Below are 11,988 nucleotides of genomic sequence, written 5' to 3' on the forward strand. Positions count from 1 at the left end.
CCATCAGAGCCGCAGGGAAGGGCAACAGCCCCCCGGTGCGTGGGGGGAGCGGTACCAGCAAAAGGCAGGGCTGTCCCCAGAAACCACGCGCTGACGGCACCAAAGCCCCGGCAGAGGGAATGAGGAGGAGGACACCTACGACGCTTTCCTTGTGTAGCCACAGAGTGTTATTTCACATGCCGTGGATCACAAGCCACTTCTGTCCCCACTGAGGTAACGCAGCCAAGGGGACTGGGATTGCCATCCTTCCCTGCGCTCCTGGGGTCTGACACTGCTGCCTGGGATCCGGAAAGCTTTAACTGAGCTATTTTCTCTGCCTCTGCAATAGCAGGCCCACGGCCTCGCAATCCTCTCAGTGAGCTTTGCCTGCCTTGAACTAGATCAGGAGGCCAAGCCACTTCTCTGTTCGACAGATGGTAACTATATCTAATCCACGAACCTTGCCACGGTCCCAGGCAGCAGTGGCAGCTGCAGAGGAAGCAGAGCCTTGCGACAGCCCCTCAGGTGAGAAGCTCATGTCTCCTCAGCACTGCAAAAGCTTTGGAAATCTTACTCTTCCCCAGCTCGCCCCTGCAGAGTTCAGGGAGGTGTTAACAGAGAAAAATGCTGGTGCTTTAACTCCCGCAGTCCTGACACTGGCACTGCCCGCCACGGCTGTGCCATGCCACCTGGGGACAAAGGATGCGACTCCATGCCCCATGTGCCGGAGACCTCAGCGCTTGCCTGTGCTCTCCAGTAAGGGGGTTTCCAGCTCTGCTCATGCTGCCTGCACCCTCACAGATCACAGTCAGGAGTAAATCCCACTCTCTGCCTCCTCCTGGCCACCTTCTTCCCCAGAGCTGGTGGGGAAATCCCAGCCATGAAGGATGTTCAGACAAAGTGGTCCACAAAAACTGAGCTTCCACCACTCGCAAGTTGGCAGGCATCAACCCCGCAATGAGCACAGCCCTGGGAGCACCCCGGGACCCCCGGGCCTTTCCGCAATGCTGCCCCCCGCCCCGCTTCCAAAAGCACCAGGATAGACCCCGAAGACCGAGAGCTGATTCAGAGACACGTGTGCCCGCAGGCAGACTTTGCTCTGAAATTCTCAAGACACTGTTCACTCCTGTTCGGCTCCCGCAGTGCTGGGTGCTCAGCACGGAGACAGGGAGGGAGCGGAGCGGGGAACCTGCTGGGTTCCCACAGGAATACCCAGCACACACAGGCTGCTCAGCTTAAGCCAGCATTGCTTACATTTCATCCCTGAAAACTGCCTTCTTGCTTTCTTTCACATTTGTGCCTACTTATAAAGTAAGAGCCTGGCCCCTGAGCCTCCAGAAGAAGAGAAGAACGACTCAGTTGGCATCTTGTGGTCCCACTGACCGCTTTGCTAATTAAGCAATTTGCGAAGCACATGCTACCAACTTGTTTGCAATTAAAAGCAAAATTAGAGTGTATTGATGATGGCTAGGTCTGAAGCCCAACTGATGCGGTGATTTCCAAAACCCGACACAGGAGTCTGCTCCTAATGGTCTCTGGTGGGAAGGTATGGATGACGAAGGGTCTTACCTTGGCCTTGCCTGTACTCTGCAGGATGTGCACCAGTGCAGACGCCATCTCCTCTTTGTTCTTCACGCTCAGCGAGGGCTCCAGCACCGAGCACAGCACCATGTAATTGTTAGTGATGTACTCGGCAAACTCTTTGTACATCTCCATGGGAAGAATGCTCATACTCTGGTAGCGTGACTTGATGCGGATCATGGGCCCCGGGGACTTGCCCTTACCGGGGTTGGGGCTGACCACCGGGTACCATTTCTCTACAAACTGTCGGCCCGTGACAGAGCTGACGGGGATGTTCACTTGTCCAATGAAATTGGTCTTGTCCTTCTTTTTCTTCTTGTCAGTCTCTTTGTATAAGTGCACCGTAATGTTTTTGAGCGATGGGAGGTTATTAAATTCAAAGTGCTCCCCCCAAAATACATTATCAGTTTTCAATTTACAGGTAGTTCGTGCATAAAGAACGTCATCCAGGCATAATTCACACAAGTACTTTTTCTTAGCTGGCAGGTCCTTGGCTTCAATAATCCATAACTTTAACATATTCTCTACCCTTCTGCTGTTGTCCTGGAAAAAAGATGCAAAGGAAAAAAGGTCAATAAAAAAACCCCACGAAGCCGAGCACAACAAAAATGGAGATATGAGTTAATTATTTCGGATGTGCTAAATGAGCAGAACCTTAATTACATTTTATTTTAAGGAAATACTGACTCTCAGGAATTTGCATAATAACACTACTTATGTTAATTTTCCAAATATCACCATGTTCTCCATGTCTGCTGGTGCCAATTAATATAAGGAACAAGGAAGATAAAACACCTTCAAATCATAAATGTACCACTTCCCATTCACTGCCAAGAGGGCCTCAGAAGAAACCGAAAGAACCTCACCGATCATTAATGGCTTTTGCAAACCAGAAGCTGTGTTACAGGTATCTCACAACCACCTCCTTTTTTTAGCACAGCTGCTTTACAGCAGCACCAGGGTACATTTTCCTTACTGTAACGGAGCAACAATAAAGGGATCTGAATGCAGACCCAGGGATCACCTCAGCCATGGCTGGAACGCAACCACCTCTGGCAGGGAAAGCAGCATTTACAAACCTCACGATATTTTAGGGCAGAAGTCCAGAGCACCCAACTAAAACATCGAGAGGAATTATGGGAGACAGAGTGAGTCACACAGGAGAATCATGACAATTCAGAAATAGAAATTTGGCTTGGATATCTTTTAAACAATAAGAGAGCAAAGGATACTGTGGATCTTTAAGAGCTCCCCAGTGAGGCTGACCTCATCCTGGAAGAATATCCAGGGGCATTTGTTGCAGGAATGCCTTGAAAGTTAAAGAACTGCTAGGGATTCTGCAGTAACCTGTTTTGTTCGGAAACCCCTCACTGAAACAGCGACCATGGCTTACTCTGCTCAGCCTAGGAGTCTGGGCAGGAACATTTCTGCTGGAAGCCCACAATGCGGTACTGTAGGTTCAGGAAGTACACACAGGAGCTGTACAAGAACATTGAATTCCTGACAGAAATATCAAGTCAGATACTGAGAGTTTATTGTCTACGAACTCAAACAAAGATGGAAAGTTAGCCATCAGCTAATGGTATGTTTTGAGATCAGGGCACACTTCCAAATGAATTTCCACTGAACGCTGCATTTCAATGCCATAGTGATGTGCCCAGCCACAACTCACATTCCCAGGACTTTTCTCATGGTAATTGTGACCATGCAAACCTCATGCAGCCCTTTCAGATCATTACTCAGAAAGCACCCGAGTCACTGAACTCCACATGCAACAACGCTGCTAGAGGCAGAAGTCCACCTCTCCCCTCCGCGGCTCCCGCCGCTCTGATACTGAAGGGCATCTTTTATACGGACATTTGGCACTGCGCTGGGAACGACAAACTCTGACACGGAGGGCTCCTTTAGCAACCCGCCAGGCCTGGACCTAACTTGAATGCACAGTTACGTGGCTCTGAAGCCAGGAATGGATTCACAGAGTCCCATTTGTGTCTTCTCTGATCAGCAGAAAAAGACTTGTTGATAGAGTTGTGAAATCCTGCAGCTGATTAGTCCTCATCAACTGTTATTAGCTAACTCCAGTGCAGAGAGGGAGAAGCAGCTGTAGATTTTATTTTAGGATGTACTTAGTCTTAGAGGGCCATAAAACCGCATTATCGGGTGTCCCTGTATTCTAGTGAAGAGAAGGATTTGTTTTTGTAGATCCTGGAGGGGATGACTTGGCCACCTCAACTGCCTGGAGAAGGTAAGGCTACATTCCACCGTTGCCTCACGGAACTCACTGCAATGGGCATCTGAGTTTCTCCATCACTAAAGCAGACCCTGGAAGCACTACCAGAGTCAGGAAGCGTGATACATGAACTCTTTAGACTATTGAGTCTTGTGAGTTTGCTGGCAGCTACCTGACATCTGTCCCAGAGCTTCTGGGAGGTGGTAAGTCCTACATAAGTGGCAAGTATCATCAGTAACAGAGCAAGACTAAAGATTCTTCAGGTCTGATCAATTCTTAGCAACAACTGAAGCAGCACGTGCTGAGAAAAGAGGGGAAGAAATAATTGGCACTTGCCTGTAAATATAATTGTGGAAGAAAGTAATATGGAGAAAGGCTGACCCACAGTTACACTTACTCACTGACAATACATCCCCTGCTGCTACTATGCACCGGGCTATAAAATGTAATAATGAGGAACTGAACTATAACAGAGGCAATTCCTCAAAGCCACTACCTTATTTGGGTGCACGGCACGCCGCAGGTTTTCCATCCATTTATCTCGCTCTGCTGCAGAACGACACGAGAAGCACTTACTTCCTGATGAAGTCGTCACCTACAGGGAAAGGAACAGGATTATGTCTTGACCAGCACACTGCAGACTGTGATTTGGGGGAGAGGGGGAGTTAGGAAAGATGCTAGTGGATTTTTTTTTTTTTTTTTTAAAGTAAACAGCTTTACCCAAGCATGAAGCAACAGCCCTGAAGGCTAGCGGAAGAACAGGGCAACTCTCTGTGTCACAGAAATAATCATGGAAGCAAATTCCAATTACTTCTCCTCTTCCACACCAGAAAACACTAGATAATGGGACTCATGCATGCGATGCTTTAAACCACCAATTTCCACAATTCAGAGAGTGCAAATCCTTAGATGAACTAAAGACAAATTGCAACCACCTGGCATTCCTCCAGATTCAACCCAAAGCCTGCGACAGTAACAACCCATTCCTTGTTTTCAGCAGAACCTCAGGCTCAGAAAGGCTGGCTTCATACCTTCCCCCTTTGTGTCCCGTTGCTTCTGAAGACCACGCTGTGAAGAACTTGAGGCCAAGTCTATACACCCCACTCCCGGCAGCCGCAGGAGCTCACAGCCCGGCTGGAGCCCTCCGCTGCCCACAGCGCCTGCGCCCCAGCTGGGGAGAACCAGGCTGGGCTCCCGGACCCGGAGACGGCCAGCGGAGCGTTGCTGAGCCCTCCTCTCACCTCTTGCACTTCCAGTATCCACCCAAGGGATCTTTCCGCAGTGTTTGTGAGACTTTCTCTGGTCATCGGGACTTCATAGCCAGGTTCCGAAGAAGCACACTCACAGCAGTGACATTTCCAGTGGTGCAAATGCCCCTTATTCCTTACCACATCCCTGTGACCACATGGAAACTCAGCCCCGTTGAGAGCCCACCGAAGCAGCCGCTGCCCAGCGGCCCCAGGCACCAAATGTTTCTTCCTATCTACCACACCAAGCTTCCTCGGCATCACCTACTGTGCCGAGGTCTAAAAGGCCAGTAGCTCTCTGCATCTTCTCACATACACGTAACCCTCAAGCCGCGACCTCCTCCAGGCCCTGCTGGCAACCCGACAGACCACGACTGTGGCCCCAGAACCTCGCACTGCCCACAAAGCCCTCTGCCAGCTGCTCTGCCCCTCTCTGCATTTGCTGCGTTTGGTGATGTCCAGTAATATTCTTTATGTACATCTCTGCTTGCAGGCCAAACGGACCTGGCTAGTGCTTTAAATAACTCCCCCCTGAGCTTCACTTCCCCCAGCCTCAAGCTGCAGAATTATTTGTGAGTACTTTATCATCTCACAGTGTTTGTGTTTACACACCGCTCACTGGGTTATCTGCTTCTGGGAGACACAATCTCCTTTAATTTCATATATCTCTCAGAAGCCTAACCTGTTCTTAGAGCAGAGCTGGCACTTGCTAAGATTTGTCATTAGCTAACCTCAATGAGGAGTTGAGCACATCCCTTCCTTTGAACACAGACATCTTCTAACCGGGACAAAATGCCAAGAGGCCTATCCTGTCTTTACACAGCAAATGGAAGAAATCTTCCAACCCCTGACATGCCAGAAGCACTCTCCTTCAGGCAGACACTCTTCCCTGTCCTTACACACTTTCATCCTCTGTTCTGTAAATTTAGATACTCTTCTGAGCACAAGATACCTTCTATTCCCAAGAAAAGACGAATCCAATAGTATGGAGCATCCTTTCACGCTTCAGTGTATTTCCAGCTTCTTCAGTTTCCCATTACAAATCTGACCTGCTTCATCTCCGGCTGCAGACGCTCATGTGAGCCTCCATCCCGGAACCTTCGCAAATGGACTTCTGGTGGCACAAGAGATGCAGCACTTGCAAGACTGTGCACAGCGTGTGACCCCTGCACCCCTGGCTCTGCCAGAGGGTATGGCAGCTTTGCATCGCGATCCTCTTCTCGCTAGGAGTTCCTGCAACAGCATTCAAGCCGAGCATAGCCACACACCTGACTGGTAATAACACCTGAAGAGAAGCAACACACGGCTGCAGTACCGTTGACATGGTGCTGCACCACCTTAACACTGAATGACAAATACAAAGATCCCAGAAGTACCACTTAGCAACAGTTTTTAGTAACAGAACTCCCAGGGAAGTACCATGGCAGATGCACAGCAAATGAGCACTGGTCCACACAGCTCCCTAGTTGCTCGATCGATGTGAATTTCTAAGGCTTCAAAACTGTTCTTCAGACAAGAACCAACAATTCAAACTTGAGCCTTGTCTTATTTGGCCCATCTAATTCAGCTGCAAAAACTCAAAATCATCCATGTTCAAGTCCAAAACACTGAAGTCCTGACTACTGGTACAGCCACACTGCAGGTGTTAGGGATGGGTTTCTGTACCTCTCACTGGGAAAAACCCTCCCACTGACATTCTGACCAAGGTGCACAAAATTCAGTCCCCACTGATTGCTTAGAAATCAGTTAATAAAGGTGGAACAGGTCAAATACACCTTTCAGTAAACTATACTATTAGTCCATTGCCTCAAAGGCCATTTCTCACCTAGCTTTTTGGTTAGCTCTTTTGTTTTGATGGGATTTTGGCATACAAATGCGTCGGAAAACAATCTTCACAGATCTAGAGAATTTAGTAGGAAGCTTGGAAGCTCTTCCATGAAAGAGAATGATTACTTTGATTTTGTTGAAAGATGCTCTCTTAAAACAAGTCCTCCTTGGTGACATACATGAATCCCACAGCTGCCTAGAGGATTCATATCCAAATAAATAAGCATGCAATTTAGCTGTCCTTCTATTGAATCTGTTAATTAAATGTCACTTTTTTACCAGCTATCTGTTAGGTTGAATATCTAATATATTTTCTTGCCACACTTAAGTCAACATATTATCATTGAGTTATCATGGAAAAATTTATGATTCAATTCCAAACCAATTACTGATTAACTAATCACTCAAAACCTACAAAAACTGTAACTGTCATACTTAAGTGAGAGAAGGGGAAAATCCTCACGTGTCAGACGTGAAGCCCTCTTTATCTGATGGGAGTTGAAGGTTCTATCTACCATGTGTGACCAAAAACGTAATTTCCCCCAGACCTGCAATAGCATCCCAGCTTTGAGCTCTGACCTAAACATCATATGGCATTAATGATCTTCATGAGATATTAATTATCTTGATAAAGAGAGTATTCTGATCTCATCAAGATTTTGGATATGCTAGAATGCTATTAATGTACAGGATAAACTCAATTAATAAAACTCATTAATTTCTAAAATGTTACTTATTCACATTCATTATTCAAGTCCTCGGATGGGTGATCCCTTAAGTCAGATAAAATCTTGTCATTTTAAGAATGTCTTAGGTACAGCATGGGGTCCTCAAAGTACACTTGAAAGAATCTCACTCGAGTAACAACAGAAGATGGTAACTGAGTTACTGAAGCTGCTTCCTTCAAAGTGTTCAAGAGATTTTATGAGGGAAAGTTCGGGCTCAAGCCGGTAAACACCACCATGACCAAGTGCAGACGGGCAAACCGGCGCTGCCTGGGCCAGCCCCGCAGACCCGTGACGGCTGCTCAGGGCGTCTGTGGGGCCATGCGAGCAACGGCGAACATTTGCACAGCTGGTCTAAATTTAGTGGAGCTAAATTTAGCTCCACTAAATTCCCCCTTGCTCAGGCACGGCCAGGATGAGGCGACACGGTTTCAGTTGTATCAGAGCAACTACAGTTTTTCTTTCTCCTGCTCCGCATCCCCAGCTATGTCCTGCAAGAGCCCAGACACAAGCTGTGCAACAGGACAAGACGCTGGTCTGCCAAGACAGTACCAGAGCCCTTCGGTCCTCACTCCCCTGCCTGGCCCAAGTCACCAAGACCCCACAAATAGCAAAGCCAGGAATAGGCTCTGGGAGTCTGGACTCCGAGTCTCCTTCACTGGGCTAAGATGCCTATTGTACATTTAGCACACAGAGCATATGCAGTGGCACTAGATGGCTGTGCTGACTGGGAGGTCTTGTAGGGAGAGAGAAGATGATGTTGGGCAACTTTAAAAAAAAAAAAAAATCAATGAAGAAAACAGGTAAATACTGACGGCCAAGTCCTCAGCAAGTCAGAAGAAAGCAAGTTTCATGGAACTAAATAAGCAGAAAAAGCCAAATGCAGCATTTGAGAAAGCACTGCATTACTGCTGACTCTCCTTACCCCCGGCAGAGCCCAGCCGAGGGGCAGCAGAGCTGAGCAGACAGCTACGGCACATCTTAATGCAGGTCAGCTGAGCTAAAGGAGAGAAACGATTGCACTGTACCTTCATACAGCCAGCTCCCTCCAAACGAGCCACTTGGTTTTTTTCCACTGCAGATGGCTTTGGCACCTCTCGCTTTTGTCTCCGTTTGGGTGCGCTGCCAGTTCTCTCTCTCAACCTGCCCTCTTCGGCACGACTCCATCCGCAGCCATGTCAAATGCTGCCGCCTTGTTCTCTGAGCCACGAGGCGGGTGCCGCAGCTCGGTGGAGGAGGACCTGTGGCACGCCGTACCTCGCACTGCCCGTGCTGGGCAGCCTGGGCTGCAACCAGCTTCTGGAAAAGCTGCTGCACGCTGTTGTTGTTGAGGGACCCCAAAGAGCACGCAGAGCCAGCCCAGCCAACCGAGCACCAACATCCCAAATGAGAACAGACACCGGCCAGCTGGGGATGGAAGCAGCTTCCTAGGCACTGCCCACTCCCCGACCACCCCACCACAAGGAGACGGCAGTTAGGAACAGTGTAAGGCTGGCACTGCCCAACATCAGCAACACTTTGCTTCTCAATTTGAGAAGGCAAACTTGTCTGTTCCTGACTGATCTCCCTAGAGAACAGATCCACAGTAGCCTCCAAGTGCAGTGACAAGGCACCATTACCAACCCACAGCACCTTCGCAATCCACCGTGCAGAAAATGTCTTGGTTCCCTTTGTCTCCGTGACTCTGGCAGTAACCTCTCACTTGACATTTCTTAGTCAGGGCTCCTTTTCCAGGACATCAGCTGAGCTTCTCACTCTTCAGTGTTCCCAGCTCCTGGCATCAGCTTCACTCTTCCTTTCAGCCTCATGCAGGCTTCAACCAGAGCTTTCCCAGTTCCAAGCCACAGGAATCGCTACAGGTTTTACTGCTCTTCGCTGAGCTTCCACTGCAAGGCGGCAGCAGCCTTTGCCAAGTCTCATCTGTACTTTCAGATAAAGCAACGCTGAAGGACGCAGGATCACAGGCCACTGATGGGACCCCCACGACACAGCAGTAACTGAAGGCAACGTTCACGCACTGAGGAGGAGAAGATGCTTGTGTGGTTTTGTAGCTCAGCTTTCACTATTGCCTGACTCGGAGAACTGTGTAATAAAGTTGCCCATGCCAATGCACGCGTGGGTCCGGAGGGGCCAGCAGCAGCTGCCCAGCCTGCCCCAGCACACGCTGCTCCTCTGCCCGGGCGCGAGGCATGGCCCAGGCTCACCCCTCCAGCCCTGCGCTGCCCGAAGGCAATGCTAACCCTTTTCTTCCATCAGTTGTACCTAAGTGCACGGCGGATTGTGGTCACTGCCCGCTACCCACCAGGGATCCTGGGAGATCTGCAAACTCGTTTCAGTGCTGACCTCGCTCTGAATTTGAAGGAGGCTCTCTGGAGATACAAGACCAGCGCATGAACACAATACGCCATTTAGCGCTCACCTCAGTCCTTCCCGCTGGAGCTTGTTGATGAGTAACCGTCAGTTACAAATCAATGTCCCTTTTGTTTTCTGGCATTCTTCCTTTCCTCTGCAGGATTTGCAGAGCAGCAATTAACATGTTCTTTTTTTCTGTATGACTCTTCTTTATCCAACTCACTTAAAAATAAAATTGTCTTCCTCCTTACAAGTGCATGACTTGTGTAATTTCCCTCTCAGTCAACTTTCTACAAGTACTGTTCATATCCCTTCCCCTGCTCTTATGTGTTGAACAGAATTGGTAAACAACTCGTATATTATGGATGTCACATCTATTTTCCATCTAGCTTCATTTTATCTTTCTTGAGTGGAATGTAATAGAGGCCATATAATTTACAAAACTGTTCTCCTCCTGACCTGCCACACTTGCTCAATTCTACAGAGAATGAACAGCACTGGAAAATTTATACCTCAGCCCACTTCAGAGTTTATGTTTGGGGCTATTTTTTGTAAGACTGTTTTTGTGTTACCTGCTTGTATTTTAAGAAATGGATCTTTTAACTCAGTTCTTTCCAAGTGTGCTAATTGCAATAAAGAAAAAAAATCTTTCTCTCTCCAGTCTGAGAGACACTGCCAAGGCTGTCTTCATCTAGCTCTGCCCATCCAGGAGAAGCCTGCAGTCCCATCACCCCCTACAGTACGATCCAACCATGGATATATGGGCTATCTGCTCTTCTATATCCGAGTACAAACGGGTTGCCTTCTCTTCACAGAAACAGAAGTATTGACCGCCTTATTACTGTAAGAAAACCATTTCCCAGTTCTATATTCAGCCACTGCCATAAGCAATAATACTTTGCCATCCATGATGCAGGGCAAATGATTCCCAAGACATACTACACTGAATTATTCAACTACAGACTGGTTTGTATATGTCCTACCACCTCCTGCTACTACAGACCTAACCACATGCCATAAGACATGTTAAAAAACCCTGAAATAGATTTTCCTATTTACTCAAACAAGTGAACCTTCAGTTTTCTAGACAGAGTCCCACTGACAACAGTAGGCTATCTTTGTGACCATACATAATGTCTTTGTGAACCGTGAGTAGAGATTAGCACTTTCCGATACCTGTATGAACATAAACTACAGATTTATGCTCCGCTAATACACAGCCTTAAGTAGTCCAGCACCTGTGCCAGCAGAGAGCTCTGCTGCGACAACGGTTACAAGGCAAAGAGCTCACTGCTCTGATTTTGTGGATATGATCCTCCTTGGAAAGATGGGAGTAATTTTCTGCCTATGAAATGGTCTCTGTGTAGCAATTCAGAGCAGAAACGTTTTGTAACAGCGAGAGGCCGAGATGCAAGCCCACAGCTGGCTCCCCAGTCAGCCCCGGGACAGACAGAAAGGCTCCTTACCTCAAAGCAATAGTCTTGTCCCAGGATGCTGCTGTGGACTGGCTTGATGACCACTTCTTCCTCCATACTGAGATCCAGAGCCTCAACAGCACTACTGGGACTGAGCAAAGACTCGTGGGAGCGCGATTCTTTCAGCCTCGGCATTAGATGGGATCTAGAGGAAAAATGTAACGGTATCAGTGGATGCTTTCCTTCCCAGAGAAATTATTTAGTCCATCTGTTAGCAACAACTGCAGAATATTCCTGGGAGTTTTTTGCCATGAGATAACCGAGGGCCCAGAATAGCAGGGACTGCTGCGTCGTCCCATTTATAATTTGGTGAGCAGGTTCCATTACAGGCTGTACGTTCAGCAAAAACATTTTTTCCAAACTGACGCACTCGGGACTACATGACGAGAGGTTTGTAGACTGCGGGTCTCTGCACAGCCCAGTACGTCTTTAAACGGCCATCGCACCTGCCGCGCGAGGCCTCCCAGGTGCGCTGCAGGAGGAGCGGATCCGGGAGGCCGGCCGGCCCCCGCACGAACTACTGCGCTCCTCAGTACCGCAGCCGGGTCTGCAGCACCCGGCGCTGAGCTCCG

The 11,988-nt window shown here is 48.4% G+C and overlaps 1 protein-coding gene across 1 annotated transcript; it reads right to left on the reverse strand.

Moving 5' to 3' along the window:
• Positions 1–1,548: 1,548 nt before the first annotated feature.
• LOC104626897 (disabled homolog 2-interacting protein-like) lies at positions 1,549–11,557 on the reverse strand (the record flags this gene model as incomplete). The annotated part of the gene is made up of 3 exons (XM_010294926.1): positions 11,408–11,557; positions 4,287–4,385; positions 1,549–2,103 (listed from the first exon to the last, which is right to left on the reverse strand). Coding segments are annotated over exons 1-3 (798 nt in total), but the record flags the coding sequence as incomplete, so codon positions are not given.
• Between the last annotated feature and the right edge of the window lie 431 nt (positions 11,558–11,988).

This window comes from Phaethon lepturus, unplaced genomic scaffold (assembly GCF_000687285.1).
Source record: "Phaethon lepturus isolate BGI_N335 unplaced genomic scaffold, ASM68728v1 scaffold32269, whole genome shotgun sequence".
In the NCBI taxonomy this organism is placed as follows: domain Eukaryota; kingdom Metazoa; phylum Chordata; class Aves; order Phaethontiformes; family Phaethontidae; genus Phaethon; species Phaethon lepturus.